At 44.0% G+C, this 19,554-nt stretch overlaps 1 protein-coding gene across 3 annotated transcripts in view; it reads right to left on the bottom strand.

The window, feature by feature from the left end:
- Window positions 1-2,357: 2,357 nt before the first annotated feature.
- Window positions 2,358-19,554, bottom strand: part of STYXL1 (serine/threonine/tyrosine interacting like 1) — a 43,492-nt gene continuing 26,295 nt past the window's right edge. For 2 of the 3 annotated variants that reach the window (XM_073615207.1, XM_073615205.1), the window contains exons 7-9: window positions 19,430-19,515; window positions 12,905-13,017; window positions 2,358-2,658 (exon numbers count right to left, since the gene is read on the bottom strand). In XM_073615207.1, coding sequence (XP_073471308.1) covers window positions 2,527-2,658; window positions 12,905-13,017; window positions 19,430-19,515 — 331 coding nt within the window. In that variant the 3' untranslated portion in view covers window positions 2,358-2,526. The remainder of the gene's footprint in view (window positions 2,659-12,904; window positions 13,018-19,429; window positions 19,516-19,554) is intronic. The other variant, XM_073615206.1, reaches the window with a different exon arrangement.

The raw sequence follows: 19,554 nt of genomic DNA, 5'->3' as shown, positions 1-19,554 counted from the left end.
GGGAGCGATCTGATTCCGAGCGCGGTCGAGTGACATAGCAGGTCCCGCCTTCTGGAGCCCGCAGCGCCTGGATGATGGACGTTCCATTGGTCCAATGCCGGGACCGCGGGACGTGTGACATCCATCATAGGTGCTGCAGGCTCCAGAAGGCGGGAATTACAATGCGGCCGCGTCACTATGAGAAGATCCCCACTCGGCGCTCGGGTGGGCGCCTCTCCTCTCCTTTTTCTGGCTCTGCCTGCCTGCTGTCTACTGTGATGGGCGTCCCACACACTATGGCTGAGCTGCAGGAGGAGGTCACCTGAAGTCTGGTCAAGTAGGTCAGTGTATGTCAGTGTGTGTCAGGTAGGTCAATGCGTGTCAGGTAGGTCAGTATATGTCAGTGTGTGTCAGTGCATGTCAGTGTGGGTCAGAGTATGTCAGGTCAGTGTATGTCAGGTAGGTCAGTGTATGTCAGATAGGTCAGTGTAGGTCAGTATATGTCAGTGTGGGTCAGGTAGGTCAGTGTATGTCAGTGCGTGTCAGTGTGGGTCAGTGTATGTCAGGTAGGTCAGTGTGTGTCAGGTAAGTCAGTGTGTGTCAGGTAGGTCAGTGCGTGTCAGTGTGGGTCAGGTAGGTCAGTGTATGTCAGGTAAGTCATTGTGTGTCAGTGTGGGTCAGGTAGGTCAGTGTATGTCAGTGTGGGTCAGGAAGGTCAGTGTATGTCAGGTAGGTCAGTGTATGTCAGGTAAGTCAGTGTGGGTCAGGTAGGTCAGTGTGTGTCAGGTAGATATACATACGCTTATCTTGATCTTGCTGCCTGGCGGCACTTACCTATTATGTTATCACTAGGTACACTTCATATAAGGGTTGACACCCCCTCTCTTTTCTGTTATGGAGATAAAGCTCATATTGGTGTGATGCCCTGTTCCTGCTTGTCCCTGAGCCGGACTCTTGCCGGAGAGGGTCAGATGGAGATACAGCCTGCCTGTGCCCATCAGATGCAGCCTGCCTGTGCCCATCAGATGCAGCCTGCCTGAGCCCATCAGATGCAGCCTGCCTGAGCCCATCAGATGCAGCCTGCCTGAGCCCATCAGATGCAGCCTGCCTGTGCCCATCAGATGCAGCCTGCCTGTGCCCATCAGATGCAGTCTGCCTGAGCCCATCAGATGCAGCCTGCCTGAGCCCATCAGATGCATCCTGCCTGTGCCCATCAGATGCAGCCTGCCTGAGCCCATCAGATGCAGCCTGCCTGTGCCCATCAGATGCAGCCTGCCTGTGCCCATCAGATGCAGCCTGCCTGAGCCCATCAGATGCAGCCTGCCTGAGCCCACCAGATGCAGCCTGCCTGAGCCCATCAGATGCAGCCTGCCTGTGCCCATCAGATGCAGCCTGCCTGTGCCCATCAGATGCAGCCTGCCTGAGCCCATCAGATGCAGCGTGCCTGAGCCCATCAGATGCATCCTGTCTGTGCCCATCAGATGCATCCTGCCTGTGCCCATCAGATGCAGCCTCCCTGTGCCCATCAGATGCAGCCTCACCAGTGCCCGTCAGATGCAGCCTACCTGTGCCCATCAGATGCAGCCTCACCAGTGCCTGTCAGATGCAGCCTGCCAGTGCCCATCAGATGCAGCCTCACCAATGCCCATCAGATACAGCCTACCTGTGCCTGGATCAGAGCGGCGATCTCCGTGTGTCACAGAGCTGGAATTGAATTGCCCGGGCTGCAGTAACAATGTCCCGCCTCCTGTGATCACGTCACACTGATTCAATGTCCCGCCATTGGATCAGTGTGCTGTCTATCAAAAGAGGCGGGACATTGTAACTACGGCCCATGCAATTCAGCTCTGTGACACACGGAGATCGCTGCTCTGTGAGAGGGAGGAGGGAGTGGAGGACTGGGGTGCAATGGGCGGCACTCGGGGCGGACCCCGCCCCCCTTTCAGCATTTTTTTTCTTTCGGTCGAAACTTTGGTGCACCGCCAATATAGATAGATAGATAGATAGATAGATAGATAGATAGATAGATAGATAGATAAATAGATCCCAATTCCTGTTTCTTGTCTGGTAAAAAGGCTAGGCTTATGACATCATGCACAGCTCTCTCTCACTCTTGTGAGAGTTGTCCAGGAAGGGAGGGGGGATGAGTCATAAGAGGGCCCATCAGAGCTGCAGGCTGGAGGTGTGCCTCTGTGTGTCTGTGTAAATCCAGGAAGTGAACAGACAGCAGCTTCAGCTGCCCTCAGTTAAAATGGCTGCAGCCAGACTTAGTGGAGGGAGATTAATGCAGCATATTTGGCAAGTACAGAATCACAGTATATATAAAATAATATGCAAAGTGGTTGGAGGGAAGCTTCAGAATGTCAAAGATGTTTTTATTACAAATTATGTGAGCAGACTGCAGTTCCTCTTTCAGGAAGCACATGCATTTTTTCTACATGTGTTTTTAAAATGTGGATGTCTGGTGGTTGAAATCTCATGTTAAATAATATACTACAGTAACTAAATGACTAGAGTTGTTCATGATTTTAAATAACATGAATGCCATTAAAACTTTGGATCTGCTATATCTGTGAACTGCTGTCCCAAAATTGTCTTTTCCCATTCTGAGAGCTGCTGCACAAATCCTCTGTTTGGTCTCATGTTGTTTTTGCATTTATGAACATGGTTCCAAGCCTCCTGAAAAGAAAAACAGCATTAAGTGTCTTCATTGTGGTAAATCAACCAAAGATAATCCAGTTTGCACTTGGTACGAAGACTTAATACAATCTGCATGTGTATTTAAAATAATAAAAAAAAAAGGTTCATGGAATGTCATTTGACAGTATGATAAAGCAAAATGAGTCCATAGCTGTGTGTAATGTTAGTGCCATGCCTCGGATTCTCTTTGGACTCAGGAAGTGTGACAGCTGGAAAAACAGCACTCACAGGTCAGTCACCGGCTCTCTGCTCTGCCCCCCCCACCCCCACCCCCCCCACGGTCACTGGAGCACTGGGCTGTGGAGGGGGCAGGAGCGGCATCACTGACAGGCTGAGCCTGGTGCTGGTCCAGGCATGTGGACAGGTTTTGACCATATGGTCACGATCTTTCCAGAGCTTGGACCGGCTCTGTGGGACTTTAGCCCACTGTCTGCTGAAAACAGGTTACAGGAGTGCAGAATGAACTGTAATCCTGTGATCCACAGGAGAAGTACAACCAAATGAGCTTTAGCTGTACTTCTCCTTTAAAGCGGAGTTCCAACCACAGATTTCATTTTTTTTTTAGTCACTGTTTAAATAAAAAAACTCACCTTATATTCCTTATGATTGGGCGTTCCCATCTTGCTTGTGGGCAGGCGAAACCCACAGGCATAAACTTCCAGGTTTTGGTGCTGCTGAACAACCAGCATGCACCGCCCGTTCTCGCGCATGCGCAGTAAGCTAATTTAGCAGCACAGAAAATTTCTCAGGTTGCCATCACAACAGGCGTCGTCGTCGGAAGTGCCCGCCCCGTTGTGATGGCAACCATGATAAGCCTGTCAAATACAGGGATTCTAGCACTCGGCGCTGCCCAGTGACTCTGGGAAATGCTGACACACATATGCCAGGAGCACTAGCGAACACAGGTGCCGAGGGAAGTGACGTCAGGCGCTGTGCAGAGGAAGGGGGCAGATTACAAGAGGCCCCATAGCAACAGCCCTGAACAGGTATGTAAAAAAAAAATTTTTTTTTGCGAATGTTCTTTCTGATGTTTTTTCCAGTTAATTAATGTAAAGTTAATTTTGTGGGTGGATCTCCGCTTTAAGTAAGTCAGCCTCAAAGCCTTTATTTTCCAGCAAAATATACAGTTCTACTGCTCCCTCTTGGTCTGTCACTCTGCTCTTCTTTAAACCATTCACCAACATTCCAGTAGCACCTTAGCAAAAGCTATGTACTTATTTTCAGACAAAACCAGTAGCCCGTGATAATAAAAGTAACGCTAATAATTTGAAAATCTAAAGTTGGCCATAGATGGATTGAAATTCATTTTAATGATCGGCTTCTCTCGAATAGGAATGTTTAAAATGTTTCATTTGATCAGCACTGCAATCAGCTGCAACACTGATCAGTGTAGTCTGACAGCGGAGGAGTCCCTGTTGTTATAATACAATTGTGCAGCATATAAGATTCCTTAATCCACCTCCAATGTATGAATGGAGGAATACATTTGTTTGTTTGTTGTTTTTTTTAAAGCAGACTGGCTAATAAAAAAAAGAAAAAAAGAAAAAAAAAAAAAAAAAAAAAAGATTTTGCATCTAGGAGATGCTTTAAACAAAAGCAGCCAATAGGTGTCAGTATCTTACAGAAACACTGACTGTTAGACATTTGTCCATTTTGTGTGCAGCCACTTTCTACTTTTTGGAACTCTTCTTTTTAAACAAATAGGTACTTACTTGTATCCATTTTTACATTCTTACTAGGAAGCAAGTAGTCATATTAATGCCATCATGTGTGACTCAACATCATCATGACCTCCTCTACTAACATTTGCCACTGTGATGGATTGGAGAGCTTTATGCCGCGTACACACGGTCGGACTTTTCGTCTACAAAAGTCCAACGGACGCTGACGGACTAAAGCTGGCTGGTAATCCGATCGTGTGTGGGCTTCTCCGGACTTTCAACGGACTTTTTTAGCCTCAAATCCGACGGACTTTAGATTTGAAACATGCTTCAAATCTTTACGTCGTAAGTACGACGGACCCCGAAATCCGCTCGTCTGTGTGCTAGTCCGACGGACAAAAACCCATGCTAGGGCAGCTATTGGCTACTGGCTATGAACTTCCTTATTTTAGTCCGGTGTACGTCATCACGTACGAATCCGTCGGACTTTTGTGTGGTCGTGTGTAGGCAAGTCCGTTCGTAAGAAAGTCTGCCGCAAGTCCGCCGAAGGTACGTCGGAAGTCTGTCGGACAGGCTGTCGGACTTTTGTAGACGAAAAGTCCGACCGTGTGTACGCGGCATTAGAATTACTTTACTGCTAGAGACTAAAATTTCAGAGCTCAGATAGGGAATGAAGCTAGGGTTTCCACCTCATCCCTTTAAACCCGAACACATATGAATTACATAGGTTCTGTGGCTGATTAAGGTGGTAATTAAACTCAGTTGCTGCCTTATCTGCATTAAATTAGCCTCAGAACCTGTGTAATTCATATGTGTTCGTTAAAGGGATGAGGTGGCAACCCTAAATGAAGCAGTGGGGCTTCTGTGCATAGGGGCACCTAAAATTAGCTCAGTTTGAAGCTGTGGAGCTTGGTGTAAGTGGAGCTGGATTAAGTGGGAGTTAAAAACAAGTGTTAGAGTATACAAGTCTTGCTGTCTGTTGGTGTGTGTATTGCTGCTGTCTGTTGGTGTGTGTATTGCTGTTGTCTGTTGGTGTTTGCTGGGTTGCATTTTGGGGACTTTTCCTTTTAGTTTTTAATTTGCCTTTTGCTGTCACTTTTTAAATAGCTTTTTTTTTTTTTTTTTTGTTTCATCAGTCTATCAATTAAGGGGTGTGGTTAATTGCTCCCAGGTGCCTATTTAACTTGTTGTAGGACTCAGTTTGAAGCTGTGGAGCTTGGTGTAAGTGGAGCTGGATTAAGTGGGAGTTAAAAACAAGTGTTATGCCGCGTACACACGGTCGGACTTTTCGTCTACAAAAGTCCAACGGACGCTGACGGACTAAAGCTGGCTGGTAATCCGATCGTGTGTGGGCTTCTCCGGACTTTCAGCAGACTTTTTCAGCCTCAAATCCGACGGACTTTAGATTTGAAACATGCTTCAAATCTTTACGTCGTAACTACGACGGACCCCGAAATCCGCTCGTCTGTGTGCTAGTCCGACGGACAAAAACCCATGCTAGGGCAGCTATTGGCTACTGGCTATGAACTTCCTTATTTTAGTCCGGTGTACGTCATCACGTACGAATCCGCCGGACTTTTGTGTGGTCGTGTGTAGGCAAGTCCGTTCGTTAGAAAGTCTGCTGCAAGTCCGCCGAAAGTCCGCCGGAAGTCTGTCGGACAGGCTGTCGGACTTTTGTAGACGAAAAGTCTGACCGTGTGTACGCGGCATAAGAGTATACAAGTCTTGCTGTCTGTTGGTGTGTGTATTGCTGCTGTCTGTTGGTGTGTGTATTGCTGCTGTCTGTTGGTGTGTGTATTGCTGCTGTCTGTTGGTGTGTGTATTGCTGCTGTCTGTTGGTGTTTGCTGGGTTGCATTTTGGGGACTTTTCCTTTTAGTTTTTAATTTGCCTTTTGCTGTCACTTTTTAAATAGCTTTTTTTTTTTTTTTTTGTTTCATCAGTCTATCAATTAAGGGGTGTGGTTAATTGCTCCCAGGTGCCTATTTAACTTGTTGTAGGACTCAGTTTGAGCGTGCTCAGTTTGAAGCTGTGGAGCTTGGTGTAAGTGGAGCTGGATTAAGTGGGAGTTAAAAACAAGTGTTAGAGTATACAAGTCTTGCTGTCTGTTGGTGTGTGTATTGCTGCTAGGGTTGTCCCGATACCACTTTTTAGGACCGAGTACAAGTACCGATACTTTTTTTCAAGTACTCGCCGATACCGATTACCGATACTTTTTTTTTAATGTCACGTGACAGGTTTTTTTTTGCTATTTTTTTTTTGGGGGGGGGGGGGGGGGTGAACGTTGTATGTGTGTGTGGTTTTTTTTTTTTTTTTACAATTTTTATTTTTTACAATAATATTTTTTTATTCTTTATTGTTTTTTTTTTTTTTTTTGTTTCATCAGTCTATCAATTAAGGGGTGTGGTTAATTGCTCCCAGGTGCCTATTTAACTTGTTGTAGGACTCTGAGCGTGCTCAGTTTGAAGCTGTGGAGCTTGGTGTAAGTGGAGCTGGATTAAGTGGGAGTTAAAAACAAGTGTTAGAGTATACAAGTCTTGCTGTCTGTTGGTGTGTGTATTGCTGCTGTCTGTTGGTGTGTGTATTGCTGCTGTCTGTTGGTGTTTGCTGGGTTGCATTTTGGGGACTTTTCCTTTTAGTTTTTAATTTGCCTTTTGCTGTCACTTTTTAAATAGCTTTTTTTTTTTTTTTTTTTTTGTTTCATCAGTCTATCAATTAAGGGGTGTGGTTAATTGCTCCCAGGTGCCTATTTAACTTGTTGTAGGACTCAGTTTGAGCGTGCTCAGTTTGAAGCTGTGGAGCTTGGTGTAAGTGGAGCTGGATTAAGTGGGAGTTAAAAAAAAGAGTTTAAAACAGGAGGTTATAACAGGGGTCATAGTACCTGTGTAGTGTGAGTATCTGAGTGTTGTCTGAGTAGTGTGTGTGGATCGTTAGTACTTGTGTATTGTGTACCTGTGTATTGTCTTGTCGTGTACCTGTGTATTGTCTTGAGTATTAGTGCCAGGAAGCTAGTTGTTAGGTAATTTGGACAGGGTAAAATCCCCAAATCCTCACTAAATTTAATAGGTACGATGCCCGGCGGGTGTGGAGAGGCGACTCTTTGTACATCTTGCTGCATGTATGCGTTCCTTGATCATCCGATCGAGGGCGAATACTGCTGTGCAAAATGTAAGCACATTGTTTCCCTGGAAGCCCAGGTTCTGAATCTGGGGAAGCAACTGTCAGCACTGAGAAGTCCCTCCATACTAAAGGTGAGCCAGGAATGTACACGGCAGGTGCCGGCAGGGGCCAGCACAGAGGCGGGTGGAGACAAAGAGGTGCAGGCACTAGCAAAGAGTAGATGGGTGACAGTTAGGAGGGGTAGAGGGGGAAGTGCCAGGGAGGCCGATCCAGGACTGGAGCATCCCAATAAGTACGCTCCATTGAGTGACATTGGTGTAACCAGTCAGGGACCAGCACTGCTGGAGATGAGGGACTCTCCTAGCTGCCAGGGGAAGAACTCCTCCAGTAAGAGTGGGGGGGCAGCAAAGGGAAAGGAAAGACAGATTCTGGTGGTAGGGGACTCAATTCTTAGAAGGACAGAAAGGGCAATCTGTAACCAAGACCTGAAGCGCCGAACAGTATGTTGTCTACCGGGCGCTCGGGTTCGGCACATCACGGATCTTGTGGACAGATTACTGGGAGGGGCTGGGGAAGACCCGGCTGTCATGGTGCACGTTGGCACCAATGACAAAGTCAGAGGCAGATGGAGTGTCCTAAAGAACGATTTTAGGGACTTAGGAGCTAAATTGAGGAAAAGGACCTCCAAGGTAGTGTTCTCAGGAATACTACCGGTACATCGAGCCACACCAGAGAGGCAGAGGGAGATTAGGGAAGTAAACAAGTGGCTGAAGAGCTGGTGTAGTAAGGAGGGGTTTGGGTTCCTGGAGGACTGGGCCGACTTCTCAGTCGGTAACCGGTACTATAGAAGGGACGGACTGCACCTAAATGAGGAGGGTGCAGATCTGCTGGGAAGGAAGATGGCCAAAAAGTTAGAGGGGTTTTTAAACTAGGCGATGGGGGGGAGGGTCCAGAGACAGTGATAGCCAGCGCGGAAGATATTCCAGAGGGTAGTATTGGGGGCATTAGTGGTAGGTTAACCAAAGCACAAAAACACACGGTGAGTATAGTAGCAAGTCCAAGTTGCAATCTTGAAACACCCAATACGAGGACAATATGCGACCGGTCTAAACTATGTGGCATGTTCACCAATGCCAGGAGCCTGGCGGACAAGATGGGTGAACTAGAGATACTGTTGTACAAGGAGGATTTGGATTTTGTGGGAATTTCAGAGACCTGGTTCAACAGCTCTCATGATTGGCTGGCAAACATTCAAGGGTATACCCTATACCGCAAGGATAGAGAGGGTAAAAAAGGGGGAGGGGTATGCCTATATATCAAGAATAATGTACAAGTGAATGTGAGAGATGACATCACTGAGGGGGCTAGGGAGGAGGTGGAATCTTTATGGGTAGAGCTCCAAAGGGATGAAGCTAAGGGGAAAATAATACTGGGAGTATGCTATAGGCCCCCTAACCTGAGGGAGGAAGTGGAGACGGATCTCCTATCACAAATTGGATTAGCAGCAAGGATGGGAAGTGTTATCATAATGGGGGATTTTAATTATCCAGACATAGACTGGGCGGAGGGAACCGCGCATTCATTTAAGGCTCGCCAGTTCCTTAATGTCTTGCAGGACAATTTTATGGGTCAGATGGTAGACGCACCAACTAGAAATAAAACATTACTGGATCTACTGATTACCAACAATACAGACCTGATAACAGATGTGGAAATACGGGGCAATTTAGGTAACAGCGATCACAGGTCAATTAGTTTCAGTATAAATCACACAAATAGGAGACATGAAGGGAACACAAAGACACTGAATTTCAAAAGAGCCAACTTCCCTAAACTACAAACCTTGCTAAAAGGCATAAATTGGGATAAAATATTAGGAACAAAGAATACAGAGGAGAGATGGGTTTGCTTTAAGAGCATATTAAATAAGGGCATTAGCCAATGTATCCCATTGGGTAATAAATTTAAAAGAGCGAACAAACATCCTGGATGGCTTAACTCCAATGTAAAAATGCATATAAAAGCAAAGGAGAAGGCCTTCAAAAAATACAAGGTTGAGGGATCATCCACAGCATTCAGAATTTATAAAGAATGCAATAAGAAATGTAAGGGTGCAATTAGGATGGCTAAGATAGAACATGAAAGACACATAGCGGAGGAGAGCAAAAAAAATCCCAAGAAATTCTTTAAGTATGTTAACAGTAAAAAAGGGAGGACAGACCATATTGGCCCCATAAAGAATGAGGAAGGACATCTGGTTACAAAGGATGGGGAGATGGCAGAGGTATTGAATTTATTCTTCTCCTCAGTCTTCACGAGTGAATCGGGGGGGCTTCAGTAACCAAAACTGCAGTGTTTATCCTCATGACACAACACAGGAAGCACCTACATGGTTAACAGAGGACGGAATTAAAATTAGACTTGAGAAACTTAACATTAATAAATCACCGGGACCAGATGGCTTGCATCCGAGGGTACTTAGGGAACTCAGTCAGGTGATTGCCAGACCGTTGTTCCTAATTTTTACAGACAGTCTATTGACTGGAATGGTACCAGCTGATTGGAGAAAAGCCAATGTAGCACCAATATTTAAAAAGGGCCCAAAAAACATCCCTGGGAATTACAGACCAGTTAGCCTAACATCAATAGTATGTAAACTCTTGGAGGGGATGATAAGGGACTATATACAAGATTTTAGTAATAAGAATGATATCATTAGCAGTAATCAGCATGGATTCATGAAGAATCGTTCTTGCCAAACCAATCTATTAACCTTCTATGAGGAGGTGAGTTGCCATCTAGATAAAGGAAGGCCCGTAGACGTGGTGTATCTGGATTTTGCAAAAGCATTTGACACAGTTCCCCATAAACGTTTACTGTACAAAATAAGGTGCGTTGGCATGGACCATAGGGTGAGTACATGGATTGAAAACTGGCTACAAGGGCGTGTTCAGAGGATGGTGATAAATGGGGAGTACTCAGAATGGTCAGGGGTGGGTAGTGGGGTTCCCCAGGGTTCTGTGCTGGGACCAATCCTATTTAATTTGTTCATAAACGATCTGGAGGATGGGATAAACAGTTCCATCTCTGTATTTGCAGACGATACTAAGCTAAGCAGGGCAATAACTTCTCCGCAGGATGTGGAAATCTTGCAAAAAGACCTGAACAAATTAATGGGGTGGGCGACTACATGGCAAATGAGGTTCAATGTAGAAAAATGTAAAATAATGCATTTGGGTGGCAAAAATATGAATGCAATCTATACACTGGGGGGAGAACCTCTGGGGGAATCTAGGATGGAAAAGGACTTGGGGGTCCTAGTGGATGATAGGCTCAGCAATGGCATGCAATGCCAAGCTGCTGCTAATAAAGCAAACAGAATATTGGCATGCATTAAAAGGGGGATCAACTGCAGAGATAAAACAATAATTCTCCCGCTCTACAAGACTCTGGTCCGGCCGCATCTGGAGTATGCTGTCCAGTTCTGGGCACCAGTCCTCAGGAGGGACGTACTGGAAATGGAGCGAGTACAAAGAAGGGCAACAAAGCTAATAAAGGGTCTGGAGGATCTTAGTTATGAGGAAAGGTTGCGAGCACTGAACTTATTCTCTCTGGAGAAGAGACGCTTGAGAGGGGATATGATTTCAATTTACAAATACTGTACTGGTGACCCCACAATAGGGATAAAACTTTTTCGCAGAAGAGAGTTTAATAAGACTCGTGGCCACTCATTACAATTAGAAGAAAAGAGGTTTAACCTTAAACTACGTAGAGCGTTCTTTACTGTAAGAGCGGCAAGGATGTGGAATTCCCTTCCACAGGCGGTGGTCTCAGCGGGGAGCATTGATAGCTTCAAGAAACTATTAGATAATCACCTGAATGACCGCAATATACAGGGATATGTAATGTAATACTGACACATAATCACACACATAGGTTGGACTTGATGGACTTGTGTCTTTTTTCAACCTCACCTACTATGTAACTATGTAACTATGTAATATACAGATAGATCAATAGATAGATAGTGCCAACAGTACACAGCCCTTTATAACTGACCACACTCAAGGCAGTTGGCAATGTTGTAACTCTTCATCAGTTTTTAACAGCATAAAATCTGTCACCCAGAGCTTCATTTGTATCCAAGTTTTGAGTATCCAAATGTTTAAGACTGATTAAAGTAATATTAAACCCTCATTTCCTTACCTACTGAGTATGCAGCTTTTCTTTTAATCACTGCCTATGGTGCCATAACTACTGCCCTAGCTTTCCTGTTTCAGAATGGCTCCTTTCCCTTGCAGCATCCTATAAAACCACTTTTGTATACAGGGACTAAAGTGGTGTCTCCATAAACTGTGTGCATCAATAAAAAACGTACAGCCCCTTTAGCCTAGATTGCATCTACTGCTCCTCCCTTCTCTAAGCTAGCAGATTGACCCCAGACTGCATTAACCACTGTGAACTATTTTCCGTGAAGACCAGAAGTTCAGAAAAGCAGCACTGAGAAAGCAGCTGCCAGCACTGAAGTTGTAACCTGCAAGTGCTGAAGTAAACCAGGTAGTTTACCAGGAAATGTTTATGTATTGTGCTCAATGTGTTAAACTAAAAAAATCCTAAAGGTTTAAAACTATTTTGAAGTGGTTGTAAACCCTTACATAGAGTCAGTGAAGTGACTGGTCTCAGTTGATACACACAGGTGGAACAAATCCTCCTACATAAGTTGTACCTGTTAATCTACATCCGTTCAAAGTCTAGAATATACTATATAAGCTTGCCCAAGCTGTCAGAAAAAAGGGGGTGGAGAGCTGAAGTTACACTCTGCAGAGCTAAGTGAGGAGGGCTCTGAGGGCTGATTGGAGGGAAGGGGCACGCCTCCCTTAACACAGCACACAGGAACAGAGCTGAGGCTGTCAATCAGCTGGAACTCCCTCCCCTGTCATCATTTTTCTCTTGGTGTCAGGAAAACTGATCAGAAGTGACTCCATAGAAGAGAATGAAGCAGCAAACAGAACTGACACTTAGTGTTCTTAATTGAGACACGTACACACTATAGAGGGATATGCTTTGTTCATATTTCATATCTGAGAATTATACCCACTTTGACTGAAACCATGAAAGTGCTGATAGAAAGTATTATTGGTCATTTGATCACTCAAAACTGGGCAGGGACTGAAACTATGGGTGACAGATTACAGTGGCTGAAGACTTGCTGTAGCAGGGTAGATTGTGTTTAGAGAACTTTAGTACCAGGCTCATTAACCCCAGCCTTGTGACTTATCTCACAACTGATCCCTGTTGCCCTAAGCACTTTTCCCAGAGTTCAGTGATCCTGTCAAGTTCTCCCTACAACAAATGATGCTGAAAGTAAACAGAACACAGAGTAACACAAGGATCCTGCATACCCTGACTCTCCAGAGGACCAATTCAACAATAATACCCATGTTACCTGCAGCGTTGATTTTCTGGCATGCATAAGATATGCTATGACCACAGTACTGCTTCGACTGATGCCCAACGTAGAGGAAACAAGAACAGCACAATTTGGAGCCATGTAAGAATCTAGAAAAGTAATAGGTAGACTTCAGTCAATAAAATCATAATATTGCAAGTATTTACATTATTTGTTATTTATATAACATCATCATTATATGTAAGGCCCCATTCATGCTGGGCATTTAGCCCTGGTTCATCGAGGCTGTAGCATTTAGTTGTGGGCACAGGCATTCTGCAGAGTAGTCAGCGCTCCAGGCATTCAGCCCTGGGCACATCTATGCCCTAAACGTAAGTACTGCTAGGTGAACCATCCAGCCCTGTTTAGCCGCAGTAGCTGTCTGACTTTCATAGAGTTTGACAGGCTGTCAGCAGTGGAGCTGGACGCTGCACCTGTGCCCTTTGCCCACACCTAATCACTGGAGCCTCATGCACTAGGGCCACATGCCTAGTGTGTACAGGGCCTAAACAAACTAGATTTTAGAGAGAACAGGGGCACACAAAATACTAGTTGCCACAAGAACCTGGTAACTGAAAGCGGAGCTCCACCCAAAAGGAGAAATTTCGCTTTAAGCATTCCTCCCTCGTCCTATGCCACATTTGGCATGTCATTATTGTGGGTGGGGGGGGGAGCAGGTACCTAGTTTTGACAGGTACCCGCTCCCATTTCTGCTTGGGCCACCTAGGCGATCCAAGCAGAAGTTCTCCTCTCCCCCTCCCTCCCTGCAATCTTCTGTGACACGTCACAGGTCCGGAAGATTGCCCGGTCATTAAGGAGGTGCAGTGCGACTCGCGCATGCGCAGCACGCACCTGACTGTAAAGCCTCAAGCTGTCACAGCCGGGTGCCCACATTTGTAATGCCGGCGCCAGGGAGAGGGAGAATATCGGGGGGGGGGGGGGGGGGGTTCGTGAGGCCACAACGCTGGATTGTGGGACAGGTGAGTGTGTGTTTATTAAAAGTCAGCAGCTACACTTTTTGTAGCTGCTGACTTTTAAAAAACACAGAAATGGTTGGAACTCAGCTTGAAGTCATGTTTTTTTTTCTGTTCGCAGAGAAACATCTGTGAGCAGAAATGTTTGAAATGTACTATAATTTTATAATGTTTTGAATGTCTATATCGCATCCACCTATCACAGTCACACAACCAATATCATAGTTATGGTACTTCTTTTTAACAACACTGATGTAATGCTATCACAAAGTATGGGATGGATAAAAATGCATTGATTTGTTCTGTACAATTACAACCACCTTGTAAAAAAATAGGCTGATTTGACTCATGGGTTGGACTTGATGGACTTGTGTCTTTTTTCAACCTCACCTACTATGTAACTATGACTTCTCTTTAAACAGCATGAAATAGCTATTGGAATATTATCAAGCTCACCTTATTTCATAGAAAGACCAAAGGTTAGAAATTAATGTGGCAATTCCTTATCATATAAAGCAACATTATCTCAGCAAACACTATATTTCCACTTTGACAGGCAAAGTTTGTTTGACTAAACATTTTCCATAAAGAAATGGTAGCGGATTACTTCTTAAAGAGGAACTCCAGCCAAATCTCCTTTGGCTTTGATTTTTTTTGCTGTGTTTCCGCTAAAGAAATGTTTCCTTCCTGAAGTGTCATGGAGACAGGAGCTGAAGAGAACCTCTTCAGATGGGACAGAGACTGCAATACACAATTTTAGTAGTAGTAGGATAGGGTTTTTTGCTGTGTTTGTCCCCATTGAACACATATCCTTACTTCTTGTGTTACCAGGACAGTACATAAGGGGGGAATCTCCCCAACAAAGACAGAGACAGTATTTCACTGCAGTGGGTTGAATGGCACCCCAAAGCACCTTTCCGCTGGATGTGCACTGCAGTGCAACAAGCAGTAACACACTAACATGTGTTGGGGTACACTCTCAAAATTGTTACATGCACCTTTTATGGTGCATTTTGTTGCCATTGAATAATTTGCCTTAATGCAATGCAAGTAAATGCATGGCAACGTGCGTTAACATGCTTGCACTAAAGCAGCACATAAGTGTGAGTGAGCCCTTAAAGGACATCATAGCTTGTTTGGCAATTCCTATGCTTTATACAAACAAAAAGGAGACAATACGCCCTACTCCAATCCTCCTATCTCAGCGCTAAAGGATATTCGGTATATGAAGATGGAAAATAATGATTGTAATAAACCGCAGTGATTTAACCTGATGTCACCATATTCTGAGTGAGATATCTCTCAGCAGCCACTTAATAAAAAATAGAAATATAAATATGGATGAATGAATGTACTATATGAAACAGCAATTAACCCATCAAAGCAGCGCTATTTTCAGTCCTCAATGCTGACTGATAAAACAAAGTCTTTGTAAATGCAAGCAAAACACATGCAGGCAGGTAAATTCCAACAAAGACACAGCGGTAGGAGCTCGGTCTGGATTCCCTTATATGAATAGTAGATCTGATGGGTGCACCTTTCACCATCTATTGGGACACCTTGTGCTGCACACACCCCATGCTCTTTGAAAAAGTCTTCCTGACGAAACTAGTCAGAGCACGATACCACGGCAACCGTTATCACGTGAGGACGCAGTGTGCTTTTAGCCTGAAGCTTCAGACACGAGAGGGAGGAAGTGTGGATCAGCTGTGCCTGGCTGACACGCAGTGCGCTCCAAGCTTGTAGTTGTATACTAGTGGAATGAAGGACTGATCAGCTGTGAGTGTGTAACATCCATCCAGTCTGCAACCAGTACCCTTGTGCTTTGAGAGAAGCAGTTTGAGTTATCCACTATTACCAACCAACTGAAAGCTAGAAGGCTATCCTTTGTAAGGAACTGCGCCCACTGATTTTTACAGTGTATTTACTTTATTCGTTTTTTTTTTTCTCTGATTTGTGACTTATAATAAATAATCAAAACGGTACTGGACTATTCGGGGTCTCTTTTTTACATGTGAACATTGTTGCTGTTATCTGATCATCAACCCTGGAGGACTTCGGGAGTAAACAGAGAGAGGATTTGATCCAAGGCTTGTTAACCTCCTGGCTCCGGTGAGTTTGAACCCCTATGGTGTGTGTGCAGCACAAGGTGTCCCAATAGATGGTGAAAGGTGCACCCATCAGATCTACTATTCATATAAGGGAATCCAGACCGAGCTCCTACCGCTGTGTCTTTGTTGGAATTTACCTGCCTGCATGTGTTTTGCTTGCATTTACAAAGACTTTGTTTTATCAGTCAGCATTGAGGACTGAAAATAGCGCTGCTTTGATGGGTTAATTGCTGTTTCATATAGTACATTCATTCATCCATATTTAAATTCCTATGCTTTAGTATTTACCTAACCTTCCTTATGCAAGACAAATAGGGTTTACTTATGGTAACATATGTAGCCCAATCTGCAGCACCCACAGGAAAAGGATTCCGTCTCTGACAGCAGAGATGACTTTTACACAGGCACTTTTTTAGAAGATAGGACTGATGTGACGGACTTTAACGGTACCAGTGAAGGACATCGAAACAAAATAATGGCAAATAAGTTTATTACAAATTATTTCAAAATTATTTTTCAAGTAAAATCAATTCAATTGTATGGCTATAATCAATATGACCTCCAATTCATTTGAACGGTTATTATTTATAAATTTATAGATCTTTGTTAATACAATGTCAAGAGGTTGACGCGTTTCACATCTTTGCTTCCTCAGGACCTTACATTCTTGACTTTAAAACAGAGATCCCGTTCAAAAGAAAGAAAAAGAAGAAAAGAGCACCAACATTATTTGCATTTTGATTAGGTAGGAGTGCAACACATTCATTTTGACATACCGACCAATTAGGTGAGAAAACGTGCATAGAGGGCCACTTACATAAAGAGCCCTCAGTAAGTGACTCTGCATCTACCTCATCCCCCAATACAACATACCAACTCTATGTCTATTGGTATTTTTTGCAGAATAGAACCATATGGTCATCTCAACGCTTTTACTATATATATCTATCTATCTATCTACCTATTGTCTGAAGATACTAGCATTCAGATTGCTCTCCTATGACACTTGGCACATCATTTACTGAGGGCTCTTTATGTAAGTGGCCCTCTATGCACGTTTTCTCACCTAATTGGTCGGTATGTCAAAATTAATGTGTTGCACTCCCATCTAATCAAACAGAGATCTATACATTTTATAATAACCATTCAAAATGATTAGAGGTCATATTGATTAGAGCCATACAACTGAATTAATTTTACGTGAAAAATAACTTTTAAATAATTTGTAATAAACTTATTTGGCATCATTTTGTTTCGATGCCCTTCACTGGTACTGTCACATCAGTCCTATCTTCTAAAAATATCATAAAGGATGAGGTACCCCCATAGCCCATACAACCCCAATTTTACACAGGCACAACTACAGGAAGGGACTTTTATTGAAGAGCTGTGCATAGCCAGTGTTGCGCCTGCCCTCCACCCACTAGGAAGGCACACAGGATCTGGACTGCTAGGATTGTGGGAGGTGTAGTTTTGACAACCTGAGCTGGCTTGGAGATATGGAAGGAGTAAGCTGTTAATCCCACAAGCCATTGGGGTAATAAGAAGAGATGGTTACCTGCTGTTTTCTGAGGCTGAGGAGCGAATCTGTAGGCTGTTCTGAGAGGACTGCACACCAGGATGCTAACAGACCACTCACCTCTGCACCTGAGTGGAAGAGTGGCCCAGAGACAGACATTCTGGGGCATTAGAGAGTATCATAGAGACTGATAGAGCTTGCTGCCTGATCAAGAGGGAAGAATGCTGCAGACACAGACCAGCTGTGTTTCACCCAGTATACAGAGGGAGACCACCTACTAACTAACGAAGTTGGTGAGAGGCTGCTGGCCAAATCCACATTACACTTTGACAAAAGAGGGACAGTGTTGTCCTGGAGTATTACAAAGCCAGTGACTTTATCAGTACTTAAAGGGGCATTATCCTAAGAACTCTGACTTAACAGTTGGACCCCAACGAGTTGGCCAGCAGAAGAGAGTATATTACAGACTGCTGAATTGGTATGCCCTGTACACACGGTCGGACATTGATTGGACATTCCGACAACAAAATCCATGGATTTTTTCCGACGGATGTTGACTCAAACTTGTCTTGCTTACACACGGTCACACACAGTTGTCGGAAAATCCGAACGTTCTAAACGCTGTGACGTAAAACACGTACGTCGGGACTATAAATGGGGCAGGAGCCAATAGCTTTCGTCTCTTAATTTATTCTGAGCATGCGTGGCACTTTGTGCGTCGGATTCGTGTACACACGATCGGAATTTCCGACAACGGATTTTGTTGTCGGAAAATTTTATAGCCTGCTCTCAAACTTTGTGTGTCGGAAATTCCGATGGACAATGAGTGATGGAGCCCACAAACGGTTGGAATTTCCGACAACAAGGTCCTATCACACATTTTCCGTCAGAAAATCCGACCGTGTGTACGGGGCATTAGAGTGGCATAATTCTCCTTAGTTAAAATTGCCTCAGTATAGTGTTTAGGAGAAATTGCTCTCTACACCCATTGCTTCTTTTACAGTATATTTCTTTCTAATGTTCACTTATTTGCAATATATTTCTTGTTATAGTTTAACTGTTTGCTGTATCATTGCTGTTGTTTCATATCTCTTTTGCTGTTGGGGTACTGCATGGGTATCTGCAATATCTGCAATCAATATTCCCTACCTAGCCAGGTGTGTCAGAGTTTGTGGGGCTATTTTCAGAGCAGGGGCAGTGGCAACCCATTCAGTACACACAGTGGCTCCTTCGAGGGCTAAGCAATACACATACAAGTACAGATATGAAAAGTTATACAGAAAAGTATAACCATATCTAAGTCCCACCTGTAAATACAGTGCCTTGACAAAGTATTCATACCCATTGAACTTTTCCACATTTTGTCATGTTACAAACAAAAAAATAAATGTGTTTTATTGGGATTTTATGTGATAGACCAACACAAAGTGGCACATAATTGTGAAGTGGAAGGAAAATGATAAATGGCTTTCAAAATGTTTTACAAATAAATATGTGAAAAGTGTGGCCTGCATTTGTATTCAGCCCCCCCCCGAGTCAACACTTTGTAGAACCACCTTTCACTGCAATTACAGCTGCAAGCCTTTTGGGGATGTCTCTACCAGCTTTGCACATCTAGAGAGAGAAATATTTGCCCATTCTTCTTTAAAAATTAGCTCAAGCTCTGTCAGATTGGATGGAGAGTGTCTATGAACAGCAATTGTCAAGTCTTGCCACAGATTCTCAACTGGATTTAGGTCTGGACTTTGACTGAGCTATTCTAACACATGAATATGCTTTGATCTAAACCATGCCATTGTAGCTCTGGCTGTATGTTTAGGGTAGGTGTCTTGCAGGAAGGTGAACCTCCGCCCCAGTCTCAAGTCTTTTGCCATAAAATACTGTATATTTCTTCAATCCAAAAAATAGTAACACTTACCTATAAACTGACAAGCAGCTGGGAAGAATTGTAAGAGATCAGAATCCTGTGAATCTGGCAGTGCAGTGTGCAATATGGGCACAGACCTAAAAACATATCACACTGATGATGAAATATTTAATAAT

The sequence above is a fragment of the Aquarana catesbeiana genome, linkage group LG02, assembly GCF_042186555.1.
Source record: "Aquarana catesbeiana isolate 2022-GZ linkage group LG02, ASM4218655v1, whole genome shotgun sequence".
NCBI lineage: Eukaryota > Metazoa > Chordata > Amphibia > Anura > Ranidae > Aquarana > Aquarana catesbeiana.
This window is presented reverse-complemented; position numbering and strand designations above follow the sequence as displayed.